This window comes from Siniperca chuatsi, linkage group LG9, assembly GCF_020085105.1.
Source record: "Siniperca chuatsi isolate FFG_IHB_CAS linkage group LG9, ASM2008510v1, whole genome shotgun sequence".
NCBI lineage: Eukaryota > Metazoa > Chordata > Actinopteri > Centrarchiformes > Sinipercidae > Siniperca > Siniperca chuatsi.
Window position 1 is genome coordinate 16,531,995 of NC_058050.1, and position 26,525 is coordinate 16,558,519.

The window sequence follows — 26,525 nt, forward strand, 5'->3', positions numbered from 1 at the left end:
AAATTCTGTGGCTCTCCTCAACAAATCAATAGCTCAAGTTGAAGCATGTACTAGAGGAGAAGGGATATGTAGTTTTTCTTTTTGCTTAAGGAAGGGTAGTCTGAAATTTGGGGGTTAATCTCCTCATCATAATCAGCTACAAGCCAATAGGATCAATATGTCAGTTAACATTCGCACAGTCCCATATTTTGAAATATTAGGGGAAGGTTATTGCAGCTTTTTACTAAGAAGAGGGTCTGCCAGAGAGGGCGTTGCTTTAAAAAAAAAAAAAAGGAGAATTTAGCCCCCCTCCCCACCCCAATATTTTCTGTACTGTCCATAATGAGGTTGCTAGATGTTTGTTCTGGAAAGTGCCTTTGCCTGGAATCAGATAGAGGGTGGGGTAGAAAAATTTCCAGAGAGACAGCGAAAGAAAGTGAAACTGAGTAAAACTGTCTCATTTTCCCGATGGCTTTACTGATAGCCCCATGACTGTTAGTATAAGTACTTGCTGTGTAGTTGTTGATGTTATTGTAGTTAGTGAAGTAGGCCTACTGTCTTGCCAGCGAGAACACTGCAGTTGTTGTTGCAGTTACTGTGTGCTGCTGTCGACATAGACACAGGGACAGAGCCTGTCCGAGCTACTTGGAATTTCTCCAGTTTGGTAAGTAGCTTTAACAAGTTACTAATATAGACGAGCCCAGTTTGAAACTGTCTCCAGACATATTTTAATGTTTAGCATGAACAGCTGACAGATGTATCACATTTAGTAGCCTGAAAACTTGCGTGGAAATAATATCACAGCAGGATAATCAAGATGATCCATGAACCTGCAACAAGCTGAGCTGCTGCTGACTCAGTCAGATAGTGGGTCAGTTGCTCCTCTGTGTGCACAAGAGCAGTTTCAACTAAATAAGAAAACACTGAATTTACAGGATAAAAGCTGCCAGGCAGCATAAAAACTACTGTAAATTCTGAACAAATGCGCCTGGGGATGTACAGAAAACATACAGCTTCACTCTCACTACTGGACGCTGTGTCCTTTTTCCTATAGAGCCAAATATTTAGTTGGACTATTTAAAGCTGCACCATTAATTTGCTTTATGGCCACTTCAGCCCGTTCTCATTCCAAGGTCGTCAAATACCAACGTTTTGTCACGCCCCTTGGCATCTCGCACAAGATACCGGTCTTTCCACTTTCCAACTCCATTGTAAAACCATCCACAGCAATACTAGACGCTCAGAGCAACTGCTACGGCCGACTATTCACTCCAATATTAACCTGACCGGCGCTATAAGACGCTGTTAGTCAAAGATAGCACAAGTAAACACAAAATGCAGTTTTTAAATGAAGGTTGTTATTATTAAGGGAAAACAAAATACAAACCTACATGGCCCTGTGTGAAAAAGTGACCATCCGCAGCAATATTAGACGCTCAGAGGAACTGCTCTGGCCGTCCATTCACTCCAATATTAACCTGAACGCGACGCTATAAGACACTGTGAGCATCAGCGTCAGTGATCATCAACACAAAAGGAACTATGCATCCCATAAACCATTGCAAATGATACGTTTCCAACAACTTCTAACCTAACTATAGTAGCGTGTTTCTCCTTAAACTTTAACCGTTGTCATTATTATAGTGTTGTATTGATTCTCTAAAAAACACAGCATGTCAGAAAGGGAAATCACGGTTGCTCTGTGGTAAACGAAACGTAAATGAACGTAGAGTTCAGTGGTAGCAGTAACTCATAGCTAAACCTGTTGTAAGTTGTAAGTGTGTAAATTAAGTATAACTAGCCGTTTGCGTTAAACATTTCCATGGTAACAGCTAGCTCCACCAATCAGAGACGTTGCATGCTTTAGGATTGTAGGTAGTGTAGTACTGCAAGAGAGTGCAAAAAAAAACATGTTTTTCTTACAACAAAGTTGATTTCATACAGACTTTTGGCTTCCACGGGATCACATACCATCATTTCACAATTGCATAGCTAGTAAGTCTACCTTGAAAAAAATATATTAGCACTATAATACTTTAATTCAAATATTCTTGAACCACATGCCCAATGTTATCATTCCTCTCTGTCCACTCTCTCCTCTTTTCTATTATTTGAAGATTTACTTTGGGTTGTGGAAATATCCATGGGGATATACTGCTATGAATAACTGCTGGACTGGGTTGTATAGTATCTAATTTGTACTGTTTCACTTTCTTGCTAATGTCCCATCAAAAACCTTTACCAGAAAATGTTGTGTATTCCCAACAGTTCTGCAGAATGGTTGATGCTAAGTTTCCTCCTCTCTGTATTCTTATTCAGTATGTTAGTGATAACTTAGTTCTCCTCAGATGCATTGACAGTTCACTGGATTCAGCAATGCATTAATGGGCGGGGTTTTGACTGCTCCCAAACTATGCTCTCAATGCTCTGTATTGTATCTTGTTTTTTTAGATGAGTTTTTGCTGCTGCTTCATACACCATGCAACCATAATCCAAAGTAGCTCTCGTCAAAGCCGTGTATATATGTAACAATGTTATGGAACAGACAGGCAAGGGACAACGAAATGGAGACAGAAGGGGTTTTATTGAGATGACAGCCGGATATAGCAGGTATGGAGAGAGATCACTGGAGGCAGACAGGGGAGAGCACTGGAGACAGAGGAAACGCTGGAGACAAAGGAAATAGGTAAGATACTGAGTGATAGAGAGTCCTAGATTCAAACGAGGTCGGACACTGACTGAGGTGAGTGGTGTGCTTTTGTACTAGCTGTGATTGGAGCCAATGGGGAGCAGGAGTGTAATTGGGAGCCCCCCGCCCCCGACGTGGTGGCCGTCCTCCACCACGGGGAATGAGCTGATCCGGGTGACCGGCCGGAGCCTGGGCAGGTGTGGAGCTGGGAGGCCTCGGGCGGACGACCAGGAGCTTGGACCAGGGTGGAGCTGGGGACCTCGGGCGGACGGCCCGGGGACTGGACGGGCTAGGTGCAGGGTACTCCGGGTGGATGGCCTGGGGGCTTGATAGAGTCTGAGCTGCCATCTTGCACCTTGCGATTAAGGTCAACCCCCTCTGGGGGTCTGTTGGAATGCCTGTGGCACAGGCGGGAGGTCACCGGAGGCGAAGACCAAGGCTGGGACCCTCTGGAGGCTTGCTGTCAGGACAGGGAGCCGGCGGCTGGACGTAGGGGCTGGAAGTGGGGAGCTGCTGCGATCCAGCAGCGACTGGAAGCGGGGGAGCGTAGCTTCGGTGCAGGCAAGTAATGGGTTGATAGGCTGAGGAAGGGTTGGTAGAGGTGTGGACTGAGGGCTGGTTGCCAAATTGGTGGCTGGCGGGCCAAACTCCCTCCGGAGGAGGGTTATGAACCGGCCTAAAGAGTTGAGGACTGCCTTGTCTCGGCGCCCATAGGGATCCCGCCCAGCTCAGTGCCGGGCCGACTAGCCGGAGAACTACGAAAGCCACCTTGGACCGTTCAGTCAGGAACTGGGATGGATACAGGTAGAAGACTAAGTAACACCTCACAAGAAACTCCTCGCACTCCTCCACTGAGCCTGAGAAGGGCTGCACCATTTCGCAAGCCACCAGAAGTGGTGAAGGATGGTTGAGGATGTACCTCTGGACCAGACTCTCCAGGTCTAGGAAGGAGCCATTGGGCTGTCATCCTTGCGGTATCGGTCCGACCTTCTGTTATGGAACAGACAGGCAAGCGACACCGAGATGGAGACAGAAGGGGTTTTAATGAGATGACAGCCGGATATAGCGGGTATGGAGAGAGATCACTGGAGGCAGACACAGGAAACGCTGGAGACACAGGAAATTGGTAAGATACTGAGTGCTAGATAATCCTAAATTCAAACGAGGTTGGACAGTGACTGACGTGAGTGGTGTGCTTTTGTAGTAGCTGTGATTGGAGCCAATGGGGAGCAGGAGTGTAATTGGGAGCAGGTGTGGGTGATTACAGGCTGGTGAGGCCTGGCATATCTGTGACAAACAATGCTTCTTTGTCAGCTCCCCATTCGGTCCCGACCAAACACGTCATTAAATTTAACACTTTTTTACATTTTGGTCTCACCATATTCAATATGATTCTTCCATGTGTATTTTTCATCTATCCAAAGACCAAGATATTTAAATACTAACTCTTTCCATGGGCTTGTTATATAGTGTTAACCCCTGCTCATTACCTATTTTCTTTTTAGTGATGAGCATATAGCATGATTTTGCTACTCAAATTTTAAATCCCCCATCAAAAGACCATCTACACTACACTGACTATTGCTTTCTGTATACTTTTCAACACGTGAGCAATTTTTTCCCCTTTTTCAGATTGCTCCATCGTCTGCGTACAATGATGACTGTATACCTGTCCCTGTATTTTCAAAGATATCATTAATCATGATATTAAATAGAATTGGTCTAATGACGCTACCTTGTGGTATCCTGTTAATCATTTTTCCATCCATTTACATAATTGTGAGGTTAGTGCTATTGGTCTGTGGTTTTCAGAATTTGATGTATCTTTTAACATCTATTTGAGATTTATCAATTTTTGTTTTAGTGACTTTTCGAAAGCAAATCTGTTTTTGTTTTGTCTGATGGTGGGAGCATATTCCAGGCAGAAGCTCTATAAAGAACAGTCATCATACTGACGTGTCACAAACCCATGAAAAAATCAGTATATACTAGTTTTTCACAAAAGAAGTGTGGTGTACTATTCCAGGTGCAGTTTGCATGAATAACAGAAGACTAGATTTTAAGTATTTGACTTGATTGCCTGTGTTGTGCAATTTCAGTCAGGGACTGTGGAAAAAACCAAGGACCTAAGGTCAAGGTGGCCGGTTTCTAAAAAACATCCATGGCAGGTTTCTCTGACCTGTCTGGTGTAGGAGCTCCAGATTTTGCTCCAGCTAAAGGTAGTGGAATAAAATCTCAGACTGTTACAATTTCATGAAACTTGAGTATAGCCGTCACTCACAGTAAACAGAATGCAGAAGGTTTGAACATACTTCCTCCTGTGGAGGACAAAGGCATTAACAAGCGAGCAATGATGAAGCAATCACAAAACAGGCTGAGCACAAATCAAAATTGAATGTTCAAAGAAAAATGTTTATATGATGCATCTGTTCAGACAACAGGAAGTCATTAGTACATTTAAATGAGATCTTTTTGGTACTGAAACAGTTTTGACATATTTCTCTTCAAATTGAGATTAAAACACTTTTAGATTTGGTACTGAGGTTTATAAAAGTTCAGTTAATGTTATTAGCAGAAATCACATATTCACACAAGCGAGCACACTGTCACCACTGGCTATAATTTACAGCTGAGAAAACCTAACACAGTGCCTCTAATATCACATGCCAGTGGATGGTGAATAAAGAATAGGAGTTTTACAACTAAAAAGTTTATTTTCTCCTCATAAACTAAACTTGTGACAGAACAAACCAAAGTGAATAGGAAGGAATGATAATTAGCCATTTCTACACTGACTAAATCAGTTGACAGTACATAATGTTGCTTTTCAGGAAAAACATGCTAAAACATTTAAGCTTTGTTAACATAATTTTATATATATTTTGTGTTCTAAGTTGCTGTTTTGTAATGGCATTTCTCTGAAGTTAATATGTGAATAACATGAAAGCAAGCTTGTCAAACAAATAGATTCAACCCTCCAGTAAATGATTTTAGACTTGACTTCATTTCATTTTTTTTTAAACGGTATTATTATAGGGAAATTTTAAAGGCAGCACTTTTGCAGACAGCAATAGACAGCAGACTTCTTCTGGTTTCCTTTGATTATCTGAAAGAACAGGAAAATACACATTTGATTCAATTTGATTTTCTACGTTTGACTTTTAAAGCCTTTAAAGCAATCTTGGTTTGACTGCAAGAACAACACAACTAATGAAGAAAGCTGTGGTCTCACATATTTCTGTGAAGTTCTTTTCTTCACCTCTCACCTTCAGACTCTGTTCCTGATTAGACCATAGAAAGAGAAGAACAGAAAATAAGATGTGATCATTTTATATATAAATATAAGCATATATCTTGTCAAAAACAGCAACACAAATAAACATGCCACTTCTGCACAGAAGTGATCTGAAATGACTGTGAGACCACTGATGCATTGGTGTGTGAAAGGTTACGGTTGGAACAGTACAGGCGTAGTCACTAAATTATAATATCTACTCGCCCTAATTTATAATGGCCCACAGTAATTTGAGCTGTTTATTGCTCTATGAAATTGTAATCCTTGACATCCTGTACCCCCCTACTCTCAGAGATTCCAGACATTTTGGGGACAAAATGTATATCTGTAGTATATTAACTCAAAAAAAAACAACCCAGTTTTTCTTACCTGCGAGACAGTCTGGAAATCCGGTTCCACACACTAAATGTGACCAATAAATAAATGATTTAGAAAAACATGAATCACATTCTTATGAGACTGAAATAATTGAAAATGCATATCAGTGTAGCCCTACAAACTGATCCAATTTTTTTCGACTTGCCTGCCTTCTTGTCTTTGGAGCTCTGCGATCTGATTCCTTAAGCAGACAGGGAAACAAGTCATTTTATTGAGGAGCACTGAAAAACACAGTGTTAAGAACTGATCATGTTGCTCTCTGTAATGTAAGTCTGTATTGAACTCACTTGTATTTTTTCACCATGAAAATGCAGAAGACTGCAAAGATCACAGCGATACCAATCCCCACTACTGTGGGAATGATGATGTAGTTATAGTTTTCTGTACCTGCAAACAGACAGAATTTACACAAGAGCCATTCTTCCTTTATATTGCACATATGAGAAGAGGACAACGTCCAGTATATAAACTTCAAAATAAAAGACAAAATTCCATATAGGTAATGTTAATGTAAGACTATATGTTCATATTGATAAACTACATTGGATCTGATGTCATGCTAATTAAACCTAGGTGACTGCTCCAATAATACTCCCAGTATTAAATTAAGACTTTCACAAAATATTTTCTACTGCAATAACTAAGGGAATAAATGACCAACAGAGTGAAAAGATCTCACGTTTTACATAGAGTTTCAGTGTTGAAGAGGACGTCTTGTGTCCATTAAATTGTGATGTGCAGGTGACCTCACTGTGGTCATCCTTCTCCTCAGGAATGAACGTCAGGATGGACTGTGTCTCCCACAAGCCTAAACTAATTTCTCTGTGGACCTCAGTGTCTGCGGTGCCCCTACTCCATGTGAGTTTAGGCACATGCGAGGGGCAGGTATGGGTGACTGAACAGACGACAGTGTAGGGATGATCTTGAATGGCTGTCTTGGGGTGAATCAGTGTAGGTTTGGAGGATCAGCTATGAAAAAGGCAGAGATACAGTAAGAGGCAAATCGTTGTAACACAGAAAATCATTGTAAAGATTTATGTAATCTTGAAAAGTTGGTGACATACAGAGCATTCTGAACTCAACACAATCTTCAAGAAAGGAGAACTTGTCAACGGTGGATGTATCAGTCTCTGTTCGTGCTAGTTCAATCCGGAAACAGAAAGGGCCATTATCATGATCTTTAATTTCAGTAATTTCTAAGGTGCAGTTGTTGTCACCCAGACGTCCCAACAACCGTGTGCGGCCCCTAAAGTTTTCCAAGACTTGCGTTTGATCATCGCTATAGATGCGTTGATCTCGATTTCTTGACTTATGCCAGATCCCTCTGAGTTTGGAGGTGGGCAGGCGTTCTTTAGGATGGGTGAATGAACAGGGTACCACAATGCAGGATGTAACCAGGGCGTCAAGGGTTTTTACAACATTGGCCTTCCATTCTCCACTAAGCACGGGGCTGCTAATAGCTGAAAGAGAAAAATGGAAGTGGCAAAGAAAGAAATGACTTCTAGGAGGTCTCTTTGATTTCTTTCATTAACTACTGTAGGGTGTATTTAGGAATGAGATTGGAAACAAAGAAGTGACTTGATTATGTTACCTGCCAAGAGCAGACAGAAAGTCATCATCTTTCTCTGTTTGTCCATACTTCTCTGAGGTTTATTGGTGTAATACACTGTGGTGTTTAAATGAAAAGAAAAAAAAATACTTGAACATGTATTTTTAAAGAAATATTTGTAATTATATTTACATGATAAATATTGACATTATTAATGTCCTCATATATGATATATGTATTTTCACAAACCAAAGGTGGAAATATTCATTAGATGATTGTGTGAACTGCCTACACTCTCCTTGTCCTTCCCTTTCTGTCTATTCAATGAAATTATACAATGAAACAAAATGAAATAAATATAATTAGGTTGACAAACAATTACGATACAGTAAATAAAAATATATACCCTGTAGTAGGGCCTCTATCAAACCAAAATATCCAGATTTGCCGAATAATACATCAGAAACTCCCAAAATAAAATATTCAAAACAAATGTGCTGAGCCCACATATATTTGATATTCTGCTTTACTCTTAGTTTAAAGTATAATTTAGCGTTATCAGAATCTTACCTGATTTTGCAGTTGATCACAGCTGTTTGTGTCTGCTATCCTGGAGTTCAGTTCATTAAGACATTAACTGTAGAGGCAACAGAAAGCACTGCAGGCAAAACTACAAAAGAGTCCCCTTTGTTTTTTGTGTGGTGCGAGGGTGAGAGCAGCTATAGTAGAGGCAGAGGCAGTAGAGTTCATGGTGTAGAAAACCGGGGGAGGTCTCTTCCCCGTGTGCATAAAAATACAGTTATACCTGACACTACACCTCCTTTGGTTGTTTGAGTGTCTTTGTTTGTTTTGTTTTTTTTTGACTTTCAAGAGGCTTTAGGTTTAAATTAAAATCTCTTCCTGTTTTTTTAAGGTACTTTTTGGCTTGACTCCAGCACACTGGATTTGAAATGGACCAGTGACTGAGTTAAAGTGCTGAATTTTTAGCTTTAAGGGCATGGGGGTGCATGTGTGAGGTGAAAGGGATAGGTGCATACATAGTTATTGTAGTTTGGCTTGCTGATTTGGCCAGCTTATCGACACGGTCAACAGCTGGAGCTGCAGTCATGACACGCAGTCCATGGTGGCAATAAAAGGTGCCCTGTGGAGTTTTCTTGTAAACAAACAAAGTTATGTTTCCATTCAGTGTTATTTACCAAAACGCATAGTGTGTATCCTTGAGATCTAACAAACATGTTGAATGCACTTCCTTCCTCATATAACACTTCCAAAGCCATTGTTTCCATCCATGTTTACCAGCACTAATCTACAGGTGGCAGTAACGTGGTAAGATATGCAGCAATGCACCAACAAAGGCAGGAATGATGACTGCTTGCTAGAAAACATGGATGGAAACAAAAATTGGCTTTGGAAGTGTTATATGAGGAAGGAAGTGCATTCAGCACTTGTGAGATCTGCACATGGGAGAAGTTTGCCTTCAGGGCTTTCTGCCTTTGTTTTTCCTAAACCTAACCAAGTAGTAAGGCTTTCTGGCAGAAAGTCCCGGGCGCAAACTTTGCCTATGTGCAGTTTGCAACACTATCAGCAGGTGTTTGTCCTCCTGCATTGCACTAACAAAAAAGGGCAACCACACATACAAAAAATGCTCAATAGCGCTACAAGAAATCAAAAACTCCACAGGGAATTTTTAAGGCACTTTAAAACCCTTATCGTCCGATTGCTCAATTGCAATTTAAGTCAAAATTCATACTTCTAATTGGAGTCATATCTCAAATGCAAACATGATACACATATTTTTGAATTCAGTGTGACTTCCCGAGGATGTTCATTGCAAATAAATGTCCATAAACTCCAGAACGTGCCTGAGAATCATCATGTTTTTAGTTTTATTCTCCAGTAACAAAGTAATCCAGTGATAGTTGTCTGTACATCCATGCATACATACATTGCAAACAAACTGTTAATAGCTAATTTGGCATACTTTTGATTGTGAATGACCACTGGTGCCAATTTGCCAAAATGTAAACACATAGGCTAAAAAACGGGGCTCAAGTTGTTGATAACATAGGAACAGGAAGCCCCAGAATGTGGCGTTATTTTTAATTTAGAGATGAATTTATCCTAAAACTTGCAGTCAAGAAATAATGTGTCTTCTCTATCCAACATCTTTTCTATCAACAGCAGCACTAAAGGATCAGATGGACTTTAACTGTCATAGTTAGGTAAATAAACCTACAGTTTCACAACTGGTGTGTGCAGGGTAACAGGGATAGGACCAAAATCCCTGTTACCCTGACTGGACCTTACAGATATGAGGCACATAACAACTTCAATGAATTGGCAGAGGAACAATGGTTCTGGGTCGGTATATATATGAGTGGCTGATGAGGGAATGAGGTGCAGGTGGGGAGATGGGCGGGGAAAGTCACGTGAGGGGATTGAGGTGATTGCAGGGCAGATGGGAGTGGCAGGATCTGGAGTGAAAGGAGAAAAATCAAAGGACATCTGGTGGACAGGTACAGAATAACGCTGAAGGGGCCTGGGAAAGTGGAAGTGAGTGTACACAACTGAGGCGGACATTGTGACATAATAGGCCTAGTTATCATTCAAACCATTGCATGCCTGGCACTTTCACAATACAATACAAAGCTACGAATTGTTACTTCCCACATACAATTAAAACTGTTGGAATTTTTTTTTGATTATGGGGCCCACCTATCTCCAATGCTTTTTTGTTTTACAGCATGGGCTCAGGTTAATGTGACTTTATTTGCCCGGAGACTCCTGGATCACATAGCTACACTGAACTGAATATTTCACAAAATCAATGTTCGGCTGTAATGAAGGTTGATCATTTAAAACATTTTACAATAGGAAGCTTTGCTATGAATTCCTCTGGTACTGTGGCATTTTGGTGCACCACTCTGGCATTTTCTTTTTATCTTGATTATCTCTGTGCTGAGATCAGACTGTTGGATCTGTCACCAACTTAACACTAATTTGAATTTGCCCCTGACTGTCAACTGTGCTAAGAGTGGAGCATAGCGACAAAGGGATTTTTTTTCCATATTACACATTAATATTGCCTCTTAATATAAAACTGCACACTAATTAATTTTGAGTCTCTAGCAACCCTATTTATGCGATTCAGGCATCATGTTATTGGTTTATGTCAGACATTCAGGTATCTGATCCCCTCAGCAGCCTCAGAGCTGGTGCCTCTGCCTATTTTGTTAATTCAGATACAGGGGTAACAACTGGCCATGTGTCCTTAAGGAGGGTAGCTTTATCTACAATTAGAATGTCTTTGTTATCAATATTTTGTTGTTTGTCATAAATATATTATTTTGAGATATTGGGGGAGGGTATTGCATTTTGCTTTTCAGTCAAGAAGAGGGTCTAAATAAAATATTAACAATGCTGGGGAGGGCCTTTCTTTAAAAAAATGAAATAGGGGATTCAGCCCCCCACCCCTCCCCAATAATTTTAGTACTGTCCCTTATCACTTGAGAGGGGCAATGTCCCATTATTCCAAGCTACGCACACCTGGTTCTGGATTGTTGTATTTTTTTTTTTATCTCAATCTAATCTTCCTATAATAATACCATTACTGTGAGTTTTGTGGTAGCGGTCTGAATGGGGTGTGAGAGACACCTGGCTTTCCTTCGGTACACTCCACACGATTGCCTTAACTGGAGCGCCATGCTGTCAAAAAGCCCACAAAGGAGCAAGAAATAAAGAAGGCTGCAGCGCAGGCCTGGCAGAGCATAACCAGGGAAGATACCCTGTGTCTACATATCAGAGATGAATTTAGTCTATGACAGCATGTCCATCTACTTTCTGTTCCTTATTCTGCTCACTGCCCATTTTATGGGGATGTAAACTCCCTCAAATTTAAGCTGAAAGTGAGCACTTTAGTCATATTCACTGTTTCCTTTAAAATCCAATCTGCTGGAGTGCAGAGCCAACACAACAATATGTGTCACTGTTCTAATACTTTCAGACTGTACTGTAAGATCACTAATACTGATAAAACTTTGGCTGCAGTTTTTTTTCTGTTCATATCTTTGAAAACGTAGTTTCAGTATATCACACAACAGGATGCAAACATGGAAGAGGTCTATAACTCTCATATCATGCACATAGATTGAATCCACTTCCTGCTTTCTAAACCTGCAGTTTTTTCTGTTGCCTGTAGAGTTCATATCTTTGTCAACTTAACTGCAGAATAGCACACCGCACGTCATTCTCAGGGAGGTATTTTTTAGTAAAAACAGACAGCTCTGATCAGCCAGCAGCTTCATCAGGTAAGATTCTGGTGACTCTACATTATGCTTGATTATGGTATAAATCTAATAAATGTTGGTTCACTACATTTTCTTTGAATATTTCATTTTGAAAGTTTATAGTAAATATACTGCTAGGTTCAGGAATAATGGAGCTTAGCAATTTTAGATGTTTTAATTTGATATAGCCCTGACCACAGGAATTTTTTCACTGTTATTTATCGTCATTGTTTGTATTGAAAGATAAGATAAACATTTTTAATATGTGTGTCAGTTTGTTAAAATAGTCATGAGAATGAATAGAAAATATAGCGCAGGCAATTTATATATGAATTAATTGTTTTTTTGGTGAGAAAATTTAAATGATGGCTAATGTTTTATGTGTTGTTTCAGCTGTGTATATCCTGTATGAGAACATTAACAATGCCAGTATTTGCCATATAAATAAATAGCTCTTGCATGTGAAGATTAGTGCTGTTTGAAGAAGTTTCCCTTTCATACCTGTGTCGTAATTTCCATGTAGTAGTAGTAGGTAGTGCTTATGATTTTATTTTTATTATTTAATTTAAACACCACAGTATATTACACCAACAAAACCTCAGAGAAGTATGGACAAAGAGAGAAAGATGATGACTTTCTGTCTGCTCTTGGCAGGTAATTAAGTCACCTTCAATCTCATTCCTAAATACACCCTACAGTAGTTAATGAAAGAAATCAAAGAGACCTCCTAGAAGTCATTTCTTTCTTTGCCACTTCCATTTTTCTCTTTCAGCTATTAGCAGCCCCGTGCTTAGTGGAGAATGGAAGGCCAATGTTGTAAAAACCCTTGACGCCCTGGTTACATCCTGCATTGTGGTACCCTGTTCATTCACCCATCCTAAAGAACGCCTGCCCACCTCCAAACTCAGAGGGATCTGGCATAAGTCAAGAAATCGAGATCAACGCATCTATAGCGATGATCAAACGCAAGTCTTGGAAAACTTTAGGGGCCGCACACGGTTGTTGGGACGTCTGGGTGACAACAACTGCACCTTAGAAATTACTGAAATTAAAGATCATGATAATGGCCCTTTCTGTTTCCGGATTGAACTAGCACGAACAGAGACTGATACATCCACCGTTGACAAGTTCTCCTTTCTTGAAGATTGTGTTGAGTTCAGAATGCTCTGTATGTCACCAACTTTTCAAGATTACATAAATCTTTACAATGATTTTCTGTGTTACAACGATTTGCCTCTTACTGTATCTCTGCCTTTTTTCATAGCTGATCCTCCGAAACCTACACTGATTCACCCCAAGACAGCCATTCAAGATCATCCCTACACTGTCGTCTGTTCAGTCACCCATACCTGCCCCTCGCATGTGCCTAAACTCACATGGAGTAGGGGCACCGCAGACACTGAGGTCCACAGAGAAATTAGTTTAGGCTTGTGGGAGACACAGTCCATCCTGACGTTCATTCCTGAGGAGAAGGATGACCACAGTGAGGTCACCTGCACATCACAATTTAATGGACACAAGACGTCCTCTTCAACACTGAAACTCTATGTAAAACGTGAGATCTTTTCACTGTTGTTGAACTTTGAGGATGTCCTTTATTTTGAAGTTTATGTACTGGATGTTGTCTCTTTCCCATTTGTGCAATATAAAGGAAGAATGGCTCATGTGTAAATTCTGTCTCTTTGCAGGTACAGAAAACTATAAGCACATCATCATTCCATCAGTGGTGGGGATTGGTACTGCTGTGATCTTTGCAGTCTTCTGCATTTTCATGGTGAAAAAATACAAGTGAGTAATGCAATACACTGACATTAACTGATTGACAGAGTACATCAGATGAGTAATAACATTTTGGAGCAAAATATTATTTATTTTCCTGCACACTTCCCCATTTTTAACACATTTGTGTACAGTATGTGCTCCTCAATAAAATTACATTGTTTTCTTTCTGCTCAAGGAAACGCATTGCAGAGCTCCAAAGTCAGGATGGAAGGTAAAAATGTTGTAAAGCAGATTTAGTTCATATAGTGCTACATCAGAGGATTTCAGTTCTTTCGCTTCGTTCTCGTAATGTAATTTTCTGTAACGTTTAGCATGTGGAACCGGCTGTCCAGGCTGTCTCGCAGGTGAGAAAAAATAAGTAGTTTGTGATATTTTCCCTTTCTCATCGTGGAGAATCTGCAAAAATACTTTTGTCTTAATAACTTTTAATTGTATTGATGTGTAATTTAATCTGTGAAATTTTTAGGATTCGTTCTGATGGCCCAGGACCATCTCGTTCTGATCAAAGGCAAGAGGCATTTTAGGGTCTTTATCTCTCCAAATGCTAAATGTCATTTTAGTGACTAGTTCTGTACTCTCCCTACTGCAGCTTTGCATGTATCTGCAGAAGTGTAGTGCTTTTTTTGGTGTTGTTTTTGATAAGATCTATGCTTTTATTTTTATGCCTCACAACATTTGCATAGTTTCTGTTCTTCTTTTTTTGCGCAGAAGGTCTATTTGGAGCAGATTTTCAAGGTAAGACATGACAAACATTGATGATAGCATGTCAGCCTCTACTAATAAGTTTCACAAGTTTTTTTTATCACTTGGTAAACACACTTTGGTTTTCACAGTTAAATCAAACACAACCTTTGAGAGTGTATTTTTGTTATAATGAAACTAGCACATCACAGCGTTTAATTTTCTGCCTTAAAATGTTAATAATTTATATTACATTATATACTTTTTTTTCTATATCAGAAGGCCTAAAGGAAACACGATGGATTCCGGTCATATGTAAGTGTGTTAATTGTAAGAAAGTTAAGTAGCTAATTGTAGTTTTCCCAACTGTGTAGTGACATGAATCTTAATTCACAGGCCCAATAATGTCAATTCAAAATCCTGTGCTGACCAGAACTTCTCCAAGCCTCGTTTCCCATCCCCCAAAAGGTACTTGGCTTACTCCTCTTGAACCTGACCAGTTAATAAAATTTTGAAATCATATATTTTGGTACAACAATGTCTTATGTCATTCTTTTTCTCTGTCTTCTTGTTCTTGCTGTTGTTGTTAATGGGCCTCAGCCAACCAAAATCCTGCAATTACAAAGAGGTACTGTTAAATCGCTGATGATTTGTTGTCAAGAATTACATACAGCACACTGGCACTATCAACATCTGTGACAATAATGACCTTAATCACCCACAGGACCTTGATGATGGTGACGATTACATAAACACTGCAGACCTGAACGTCTATGGAAACCTCTGAACAAAAATATTACCTTACAAAGAGAGAGTTTGTAATCAAAGCAGGCAACAAATCTAATCACTCTCATAAAGATCATTTGTATTAAGCGCATCTGATGATAGCAGTTTTTTATGCATGACTAATGTTGTAATCTCTTCTCTCTATCAAGAAAAATATATTTAATTATGTCATTGATCATTTAATCATATTATTTGAATTTTGAATGTATGATATTATTCATAAAATGTATTTGTTAATGTCTACCATCATTATGACTTCTGCATAGCAGTAAGTGTATAGTATATATTGTATACTACTATAATAGTATAAAACTTTGTTCAGCCAGTGTATTTGTTTGTTTAGGTATGGTGTCACTATTGTCGGGCCTGAAACATAACCAAAATGCCATAGTGAGATTAAATTAAATAAGTTGATATCAAAGGCAATAAACAAATAAAACAAGGAGGAATAAGAACTGAATGTAATAGTTTGACATTTGGGGAAATGTGCTTATTCACTCTCTTGCTGAGAGCGGAGATGAGAAGAAGATTGACATCACTCTCACCATTAAATATAAGGCTACAGCCAGTACCTTAGCTTAGCTCAGCTTAGCTTAGCATAAAGACTGGAAACAGCTAGCCTGGCTCTGTCCAAAGGTAACAAAATTCTCCAACCAGAACCTCACTAATTAACAACAAATGATAATTGGCAAGCTTTGGAGGTTTTAGCAGATTTGTTACCTATGGGCGGGGCCAGGCTAGCTGTTTCCCCCCAGTTTTCAGTCTTTATGATAAGCTAAGCTAACCATCTACTAGCTCAGACATGAGAGTGGTATCAGTCTTTTAATCTCACACTTGTCAAAAAGGCAAATAAGCGTATTTCCCAAAATGTTTATAGAACTTACATATACATGCTGGTGTATCTGATATTTCACATTAGCATTACTTCATTAGCAATATGAAGTAAACACGGATCTGGGACACAGTATTGCTCACAGGACGAGAAACAATATGGCTTCATAATGGGAAAAGCAGTACAGATGGAAAACCAAAGATGTAATTTACTTCTTATAATCTTATTTACCTATGGAAGAAATTATTTTCCTGTTTCTAGATACAGATAAAATGTTTTGGTCTATTAACAAATTGTTTGGACCCAGTTTGATAAGGTCAGCTGATTTTATTTTAGATTTTGAGTCTTTTAAGATTAATTTGTTCTTTACACAGAAACCCGATGATCCATCACTGCAAAGATTTTTGCCTTCCTTGTGGTTAGTGAATTGTGCCCTCCGCCCACATTTTGGGGGGAGGTTTCTTAAAATGTTACTGTCACTGTTAGGGACTTTTGTTAAAGGTGGTAAATCTCTTCATAAACATTCAACTCCAGAGGTAAGTTGTTCTGATCTTTAAGAAATGTATATAAACAACCTTTCCATTTTCCTGCATTTCACAACTTAAAATAATATTAGTTTATGTGCAGAAATACTAAACTTGATCTCTCGGAATATATTTCTCTATTGTGATATCATGGCATCTTCGAAATGTAGTTGCTGACAAAAAGTAGCACTGATCTTGGTTTTTATTAGATATCTGAGCCAGTTTAGACATTATTAAAGTACAGGAAACAGCTCTTGCATGTTGCAAAAATATCTGTCTCTATTTTACAATTTAGAATCAAATATGAATTCCTGTGGGAATGAAATCCCAAATATGACAACAACACACAAAATAATATTTATTTAGGCTGGGCTAATTTTGCTTGTTACCAGTAGCCTGTCTAAGGAGCTTTCTGGAATCAAGAATGTTTTCCTGACTGCAAAGTCTACCTGGTTCTGTTTTTTTATACCATATTGCCACAAATGAACACTGACTGGCCAAAATTTAGAACATTCAAAATTGAAGGTTTGACTTTCTTTCTTGTTCTAGAAAATATAATGCAGGTTGTTTGAACAGCTTTCAGGTTGTGTTTTTATTTGTATCTATGGCATTTCTATGATTGAAAACATGTATCTCATATGTAATCTGTATGTAATGTATTCCTTGTCTGCAACTCTTTGTCACTGATGCCTATTTTTGCCAGAGTTTTTAAAATTAGGTTTCCCTGTTTAATTAAAAATAATAATAAATAAAAATAATAAAATACATAAAAGATTGAATGTGACATTTTTTCAGTACATGTAGCCTACATGATCTAGCAGACTGACATTGTGTTACTGAGTTCAATCAGTGTATTTGAACTTGTGTTAATCAAAAAACTTTGACACGTCTGCAGTCTGTACAAAACTCAGCTGCTAGGCTTTAACCAGGACCAAGAGGTACGATCACATCACACCTGTTTTAGCCTCTTTACATTGGCTCCCTGTTTGTTTTAGGATTGATTTTAAGATCTTATTGATTACTTTTAAGGCTCTTCATGGCCTGGCTCCAGATTATATTTTAGACCTTGTAATCCCTTATGAACCTTCACGTAGTTTGAGATCTTCGGGCAGGGGTCTCCTGTCTGTTCCTGAGTCCAGGATAAAAACAAAGGGGGACAGAGCTTTTGCTATCAGGGCACAGAGGCTCTGGAACAACTTGCCCGAAGAAATTAGATTATCTGAGTCAGTGTCTTCGTTTAAGTCTCCTCTGGAAACACTTTTTTATCTGAAAGCATATCCTGATTTTACCTGAACTGGCTGTTTATTTTATTGCTTTTGTATATTTTATGTATTTTATTTATTTATATTTCATAATTCACTGTGGTATTTTATTTCTCTTGTTGTGAAGCACTTTGTACTTTGTTTTGATAAGTGCTCTATAAATAAAGTTTTATTGTTATTATTATTATATGAAATCACATGATATTTGGGCTATTTATGTACAAACAGGTTGTAACATGCATGTGCTCTCTCCTCTCTTTTTGGCATGGTACCGCCCATTTTTTTGCTTTGATTTTCTTTCCTGAAAATCTGTTCTGCTTGAATAGTCTGTAAGTTTTCAGAAAATATGGGTGAGACCTTTAAAGCAATACCCCACCCAATGAGATCTATAGACATTCACCCTTCGTAGAGAGAAAGGACTTTCTCAAGCTTGAAGCAGACAAGAAATCTTGGCCTCTGCTGCTTCGATTTTGAGTCTGTGAATCTGTCCTATGTGGGTCCCCCAACTTTATGGAAATTCAATACTAAATTGCTTGAGTGCCTCTTTAACATTGGAACTATAGGATAGATCTGATATTTAACTTTGTTTTATGGTAAAATTGGAATTTTCTACAGGAGGTACTTCTGATAAATATGAAAGACAACATGTATTCTGTTTTTTTTCCCGTGCCTTTTAAATTTCTGGGTGTAAGTTGCAATGCATAATACTAAGTTCATTTCACATATATTTCAGGTTTGTGGTACCATTCATGAGATGTCTGGATTTAGCCAATTCCTCCTGACCTTCTGCATTCTAGGTACTGCAATTTTATACTATTCAACCTAATCTTTTCATTTTTTTTACATTGTTAATTTTCCTTTTGCATATTGGTCCTCTTGTAGGATACATTTTCTGCAGTTCCAGGGCTTGGCATGTGAAGATGCCCAGCAATATCAAAGGATTGCTGGGTTCCTGCCTTGTCATCCCTTGCACGTTTGACTACTATCAGTATCCACCACACAGACCAGATCGTGTGGTTTGGTACCAGTATGTGAGCCATGGATATCCTTTAGTATATGACGACTGGAACTCAAATGAGGTCATTGACATATTTAAAGGAAGAACACGTGTATTTACTTCTACAATCAGGAAGACATGCAGTCTTCAAATCTACCCAGTGAAGTGGTCTGACCACAGACAGAGGATTTACCCCTGGGTAGATCCAGAAAATGTTGGGAGAAGCACCTACCGATTCTTTGATACAACTGTAACAATTGAAGTAGTGGGTAAGTTATCATGGTGAGCTTGGGAAAAGATACATTTTTGGATGGATATTTATTCATTTTTCATCCATAATTCTTTACATTTCCTTTGTAAAGGCAGGGCAGAGAAACCGGATATTATGATCTATGGAAACATGAAGGTTGGACAGTCCGTGAGAGTGCAATGCACTGTTTATCACACCTGTCCCACTAAAGCACCCACTATAAGTATCAACATCCCACTGCAAAGCCACAGTCTAACTCATACGTCGCTGTCTGATGGCACATACAAAACTACCTTGATGACCACACTGAACATAGAGAAAGACCACCAAACTGTGGAGTGCTCCGTCCGACACACTGGCGGTATCACTGCAGCAGCCTCTAAAACCTTAAATGCAGAATGTATGTGATGGATATGCAAGAATAAAAACAATTTTTCTTTTATGCTGACCTAGAAATTTTAACATTTACAATTTGCATTTCAGGCTCTGTTTCACCCTTGACTATCCAGTCTACATCAGACGAATTTCTTGAGGGACAGGCAAGCAAAGTAACCTGCACTGCCTCATACACATGCTCAAAACATTTACCAACTCTCACATGGAACTATGGTAGCATGCCAGCCTCCACTGATACCAGCAACAGTGGAAATGCTCAGTGGAGAACTGTCTCCACACTGACATTCACAGCATCAGCTAATGACCATGGAAGATCTCTGACATGCTATGCACGATTCACTGGGGGTCAGAGGCAGGAAAGGAGCATCACCATACACGTAAAGAGTGAGTAGAAATAATAATAATCTTCATTTAACAACTAAACCTTCCTGGTCTATAGCCTTTAAAGTAGTCATATGCATTAACTGTGCTGCATCTCACCTGCATCACTAACAAATTCTGCAATAGAAATGAAATGTATTTCCATAAAATGTGATTTACTTGTCAGATTTTGCCAACCCTCTGTCAGTGCTGCAGTGTCTGTTTTTGTTCCTCTTTTTGTACTTCCTTAAAATTAACATATATTTATAAAATGAAATGTCACATGAAATCCATAAAATCCTTTCACAATGCTGACTTGTTTAAAACTATAGTTCCCAGCATGAGGTTTTCAAAGACAATTGAAGGGAAGATAGAAAAACATATATAGTTCTGTTACACAAAATTCTGTTTATTTTTTATTACTTTTCTCAAATTCTTTTCTTGTGAAATACTGGCTTCTTTAACTTCTTCATGACTCTAAAAATCATTCAGTTGAAACAACTAAGTGGAAACACTACTCTTTTGTTGAACTGCTTGTAACTCATGTCGACATTAAAGTAGCTATATGATTGATATTTTTATATTAACGATGGATCAATTGACTATGTGTAGTGTGAATGGTGTTGCTCGACAGTTCCCCTCACCTCCACGGAGCTTTTTAGCTTCTTTAAGCTCATTATTTTGATTTTCCAGCCCACAAATCCAACCCACAACCTTAAAAAGCCACTCTACACTACCTGCCCAGCACCAAACAGCAGACAGACACAGTTAGCAGTGTTGCTTCATTTTGAAGGGTCACAAGCCAAAAATGTTGTAAACTACTGGTTGAAAAGATCAGCAACTTTGCTTCAAATGTTTCTTGTTTTTACAGGAAATATGCTCTCTCGCGGTTGGTCCTTCACCACCCCTAGCAGCATCACAGGCATGAGAGGCTCATGTATCATCATTCCTTGCAGATTCACCTACAGTACCTCCCAGCCTGCTGACCTCCGAGTTATATGGTACTTGTTCCAGAACAATGGATACCCACCTGTATTTGACCAAAGACAGACTGTTATTGATAAGTTTAGAGGGAAAACCAGCTTGATTGGATCTGTGGCGGAGAAGAATTGTAGTCTTAAGATCGAGAAGCTGGAAATTTCGCACAACCAGGACAGACTTTATCCATGGGTAGACGTGAATCCTATTACCTCCTTCCACACCCTGGGTTACATGTTTTCTGAAAAAACCTCTCAACTTATTGTTTCAGGTAAGCATCTCGATACATTCGTTCCCACTTTTTAGTCAATTTAACCCAAATTCCAAAAAATGCAATTCTCCAAATGACGATTCTTGCTTTGATTTTATAGAACATGCACAGGAACCAAAGCTTAGCATCATTGGTATTCCCAGGGTGGGAGAGCAGAGCAGAGTGTCCTGCTATGTGCGCCATACATGTATCTCTGATCCCCCCATTCTGACTCTAAGTGATATACCTGGAACAGACCGCATTATGGATACTCTGGTATCTGATGGGATTTGGGAAAGGACAGTAGAGAGAACTTGGACTGTAAAAGAGGAGGACCAGAGCGTGAAGTGTACTGTTAGCTACCATGGTGGTCAGAAAGCCACAAGTGAGCTCAGGCTGAATGTTGAATGTGAGTATAATGTGAGACCATGTGTTATGTGAATTAAAATGAAAATGCCCCTGTTTGGATTTAAGCCTGACTATCACATTTCTGCTCAGGTCCGCATGAAGAAATCAAAATGATTGAGCAGCCAGGCGAGGCAACAGAGGGTGTGGCAAAGAGTGTCATTTGTTCTGTTTCCTACAAGTGCAAGAAAAATACACCAACCATTGAATGGAACTACAACGACATGCAGAGTGTGCCACACACCAAAAAGATCTCAAGCGATACCTATAACACAGTGTCAAATCTAACCTTTATTGGCTCTCTTGAAGATGACGGTAAATCTTTGACCTGCTCCGCTCAGTTTATTACTGGGGAGACCTCATACTCTGCAACCCTTCGTATAAAAAGTGAGTTCCTACATGTCATGCACAGTGGTCACTCAGGAACAGCTCAACATATTGGGAGATGTGCTTATTAGCTTTCTGGCAGAGATTTAGATGAGAAGCTCGATACCACCTGCATATCTATTGGTTAAATATTAAGCTACAGCAAGCAGCCAGTTAGCTTAGCTTAACACAAAGACTGGAAATGGGGAAACAGCCAACCTGGCTCTGTCCAAGGGTCACCTTTGGGTACTTCTACAGCTCACTAATATTAACATGTTACGTCTAGTTTGTTTAATAGGTAAAAACTGAAGTGCTGAGTCTCTGCTGAAGAAGAACCTTTTGACAGAACCAGGCAAGCTGTTTCCCTCTGCTTCCAGTCTTTGTGCTAAACTAATCTAAGCTGACAGGTTGCTGGCTATAGCCTTAAATTTAACAGACAAATATAAGAGCGGTATCTTCTCATATAACTCTGCCAGAAAGAAAATAAGAATATGTGCCAAAATATCAAACTTTTGCTATGATGAGATAACATTTGAAGAAGATTTAATTGATGTTGCTTGCTGTCATTTTTCCAGAATATGAGAAAACAGAAATAGATCCACAGGAAAACGACAGTGGGTGTACTTCTCAGTTCTCTCAATACTCATCTTGCTGCCATGTTATATCACAAGTGGACTGATTTCTACAGGCATCCTATCATGGCTTGTTTCTCTTGTTACAGTGTCCCATGTTCTGGCTGCTGACGTCCCTTTCAGAATCAGAGCCCTGACCCGCTCCTGTGTGGTGATTCCCTGCAGCTTCCAGTACCAGGAGGATGTGCCTCTCACACGTGGCATCTGGTCCAAAAAAACTGGGGGCGTTGTCTATCATAATGGCCAGAGCCATGTACTGGACCATTTCAAGGACCGCACCAGAATGTTAGGGGATCTGAATGAGGGAAACTGCTCATTAGAGATTGATGACATCAAGCCCTTTGACAATGGGCCATTTTGTTTCCATGCAGAGAAAGGAAATGACAAATACAGATTCAACAATAGCTGCGTATTTATTGTTATGAAAGGTCTGGAATCAATACTAATTCTCTATCTTATTTAAATGTGCCAAGCCATTTACCTTTTTGCTTTCTAATCGACAAAAGTATGCTGCTTTGTGTTTTACATGCTCAGCTTCCCCAGAAAAACCAGTGATAACCCCAGTTCCAACAGAAGTCGATGCTAGCTCACCGATTACTGTCTCATGTTCTGTGACGCACACATGTCCATCACATCCTCCAGTGTTCTCATGGAGTGTCCCTAACCTCACCAGTGAGGTCAGGCACACCTGGATGCCGCAGGGCATCTGGGAAACCACCTCCACGATCACTTTCATGCCCGCTGGGGGAGACGGGGTCAAGATCCTAACCTGTACTGCCATCTCCTGGCGTGAAAAGCAACAAGCCAGCACAGTCAAGCTGACTGTAAAGGGTTAGAACACAAAATTCTCTCTTCTGTATATGTCTTGCTTAATACATTTGCATGAGTCTCAAATGTTCCTATATCACCAGGATCACTGATGTACGAGTTAAGAAGCTCTCTCCCAGTAGTCATTCCAGTCTCAGCTCTAGTCCTCATTGCAATCATCCTAGCTGCAGTGTTTGGAGTGGTCATCTGCAGAAAAAGGTAGAGTAGATACATGTCAATTCCAAATGTGCCAATACTGCAGATGGGTAATATCAATGTTACTGATGCTATAAGTTGTCAGTTGTAGAATGTAAAAGTCAACATTTATTAGTGAATGTTCTTATGGCATTTTTTTCTAACCAACAGGAAGCGCTCTGATGACTCGCTGAGACCACCACCTCGACCAGAGAAAAGGTATGTAGGTAAACCTAAATGCGTAATGGTGACATAATTGATGACTAGATTTCAGTCAGGTGCACTTACGTTGAGGAAATGACCATTTATAAGAAATGGTTATGGTTTTCAGATTTGGCAGAAAAGGCTCTGCTCTTTGAAGGAGTTCTAAAAGAATACAAGGAGTATTGAGGATTGCGCTGGCACAAATAATCCCCCATTGACAAATGTACATTAATATTAAATCTTAGTTAAATCAACAATACCAAAAATGGCACATAAGGAGGAGGTCGGGGTGGTGGAGGGGGCTTTGGCGTATCAGCAGAATAATAGTGAGAAAAGTTAGGCTATAACGTTTGCATTGTACACTGCATGAATATGATTGGACGTTACTAATCAGCTGATAGCCACACAGCATGAGCCAATGATTGTGAGGCGTGGATTAAACAGCTGATGTCACTGAACACGTACATCTTGTATTTCCACCAAAAAGCAATGTAAATATCTGTCTCTGCAATTCAAACTTTCAGGAGATCACTATGGGATAGATTTTCCAGGTAAGCCCTATTAAAAATTGCCTCTAGACCATTTTTTTTTTGTTGGTCTCATATTGTGCGAGATAAAATCACGGAAGAGCTGTAATCTGTGTACAGCCTTTTTACCTTGTCTTACTTGAAATTTCTCTTCATGGAAATGTCCAGGAGATACCCTGAAGACAGGCAGAGACCTCCAAGGCCGGAAAAACGGTATGTCAGCAGACTGCTTCTTTTACAAACTGGACAAATACAGTAGACCTATACGACAAATAGTAACAATGTGCTTTCCATTACAGGACATCCATTTGGAACCGATTTTCTCGGTAAAAACACCCAAGAGTCAATACTCACTTTTAATCTCGAGATGAAGTGCCTCATGTTTACATTTCTACCCTTTTCAGTAGAGCAGAGGATGGGCGTGTCGGGTGGGAAAATGAGAGGAAACCCAAGTAGGTGTTCTTAAGTGCTGTTGGCTTTAGACTTGACCACTATCATTGTTAGGGTTTCTTTCTAACAGAAAGTAATATTAATATTAATATTAATATTTACTGACGCTATTCTTATAGGAAGTCATTCTGGAGCAGATTTTCGAGGTACCATTTTCAACCTTCTGTTAGCACAGGAAGAAATACCAGACATCATTTGAAAATATCAGCTAATATAAATAAAATATGTATTACCCTTGCAGACACCAAGGCAACACTGCGAACCTCAGTGTTGGCTATTTGTAAGTTTTTATCAGTGTTCCTCTACTACATCACACGGCCGTAATAGTAAGCACAGATAAAAACTGATATTGTGTGATTCCCCCCTGCTCCTATAGAAACAACACAACCACTGTACACTGTGACACTCAGATCTCCAAACAACGCTTTCCATCTCCAAAGGAGTGAGTTTTACTAACACAGCTGTTCCTTAATTGGCATACCATTGTGTTTCATTTAGTTGTACATTAATTATCCGCTTCGTTTTTATGTGTCTGTTTGATCTAGTAACCGGAGACCTCCTTGCTCTGTCAGGCCTGAGGTGAGTAGTGCTGTGCTGAATGATAATGCCCAAATCAGATGTGAATTAATGACTTTTGCTTCATCTTTCTGGAAAAGAGTAGGTTATCTCATGCTTCACAACTAACCATTAAGAAAAAGGCATCTAACCAATAATTCCATCACAGATTTTAGAACAATCTTTACCTTTCTGTGAAAAAACAACTTATACTTTATGAAAAAATGTTACAGCCACAGCTGGTGTTGTTATTCCTGTCCCCATGGGCACCTCTGTGTAGATTCTCAGTCATTCAGGTTATGGTATATCTAGAACTGCTAAATCAAACTAGATTTCACCTCTCATCCAAAATGCTTTTTCAGCTCTGAATGGACGTGTATGATTCTGCTGAAGTGCTTGTTGGATAGTTGAACAACGTCTGCTATAAGGCTGCTATAATAAACTTATTATGCCTGGCTTCCATTATTTACGACATGGAGTGGCTTTTTCTGAACCAAACGCCTGCTGAATACACTGTGGTCACATGATGTTTCTTTACGTTATGGCTTGACAAAAACTGCCTCAATGCATTTATGCACTGCCTAAACCATGTCTTTATTTTGTTTTGTGAAACAGAAACTACAAAGCTGCTGAGAACAACTTGAGATTGTAATTGAATCCAATTCTCAAATGTGTTGCAGGATTGCCAAGTGTATGGCAACCTTTGAGTTCTTCAAGACATCTTGGAAACATCACGTGCTTCCAGAACCATGTTGCTGTAATTATTTTACTTCATACACATAGGCCTATTGCACAATAGGACTACATGTATTTGTCCGCAGTTGTTGTTACAACCACAGCGCGCTTGTTAAGTTAATAGCGAATTGTTACGAACAAGCTAAAATGAAAGCTGTCTGAATGTAGTCTAACTGTTTATCTTAGTTTTCCACTAATCTTAAATTTTGGCAAATTCTTGTAAACGTACTGCTGGCTGAGACAAACCAGCCCCTCCTCCCTCTACTCCTCTCTCTACAAGCGTGATCACAGCAGCAGCAGAAGCAGGAAGACAGACGACAGGAGGAAGGACTGATATTGACTGTCTGTTCTTCATTCTTTCTAAACTTCACTGTA

The 26,525-nt window shown here is 39.4% G+C and overlaps 3 protein-coding genes across 6 annotated transcripts; 2 read left to right on the forward strand and 1 right to left on the reverse strand.

The window, feature by feature from the left end:
- The first annotated feature begins 347 nt into the window (after window positions 1–347).
- On the forward strand, window positions 348–26,359 carry LOC122881428 (myelin-associated glycoprotein). Of its 4 annotated transcripts, none has more exons than XM_044207656.1 (22): window positions 348–643; window positions 18,777–18,840; window positions 18,926–19,309; window positions 19,403–19,690; window positions 19,774–20,070; window positions 20,918–21,295; window positions 21,396–21,683; window positions 21,773–22,066; window positions 22,621–22,659; window positions 22,767–23,105; window positions 23,212–23,508; window positions 23,589–23,703; window positions 23,851–23,898; window positions 24,408–24,434; window positions 24,579–24,623; window positions 24,710–24,736; window positions 24,815–24,862; window positions 24,980–25,006; window positions 25,102–25,140; window positions 25,237–25,302; window positions 25,406–25,439; window positions 26,096–26,359. In XM_044207656.1, exons 2-22 carry the CDS (start codon window positions 18,798–18,800, stop codon window positions 26,120–26,122), a joined length of 3,150 nt encoding a protein of 1,049 aa, XP_044063591.1. In that variant the 5' UTR covers window positions 348–643; window positions 18,777–18,797; the 3' UTR covers window positions 26,123–26,359. The 4 variants fall into 4 exon arrangements, with proteins under 4 accessions (XP_044063591.1, XP_044063590.1, XP_044063588.1 ...); XM_044207655.1 differs by lacking the exon at window positions 348–643 and adding an exon at window positions 16,491–16,793 and having other exon boundaries at window positions 26,031–26,359; XM_044207653.1 differs by lacking the exon at window positions 348–643 and adding an exon at window positions 16,491–16,793.
- Window positions 5,060–8,610, reverse strand: LOC122881456 (myelin-associated glycoprotein-like). The gene is given in 10 exon segments (XM_044207709.1): window positions 5,060–5,774; window positions 5,935–5,949; window positions 6,333–6,365; window positions 6,487–6,522; window positions 6,629–6,728; window positions 7,021–7,299; window positions 7,302–7,310; window positions 7,406–7,801; window positions 7,933–8,007; window positions 8,461–8,610. Coding segments are annotated over 8 exon segments (912 nt in total). The 5' UTR covers window positions 7,979–8,007; window positions 8,461–8,610; the 3' UTR covers window positions 5,060–5,774; window positions 5,935–5,936.
- LOC122881445 (myeloid cell surface antigen CD33) lies at window positions 12,064–17,560 on the forward strand. The gene is made up of 13 exons (XM_044207691.1): window positions 12,064–12,197; window positions 12,755–12,830; window positions 12,949–13,344; window positions 13,441–13,731; window positions 13,865–13,964; window positions 14,134–14,169; window positions 14,270–14,302; window positions 14,425–14,466; window positions 14,667–14,693; window positions 14,919–14,954; window positions 15,036–15,107; window positions 15,240–15,267; window positions 15,364–17,560. The coding sequence occupies exons 2-13, from the start codon at window positions 12,785–12,787 to the stop codon at window positions 15,424–15,426; spliced, it is 1,170 nt and encodes a 389-aa protein (XP_044063626.1). The 5' UTR covers window positions 12,064–12,197; window positions 12,755–12,784; the 3' UTR covers window positions 15,427–17,560.
- Window positions 26,360–26,525: the final 166 nt, after the last annotated feature.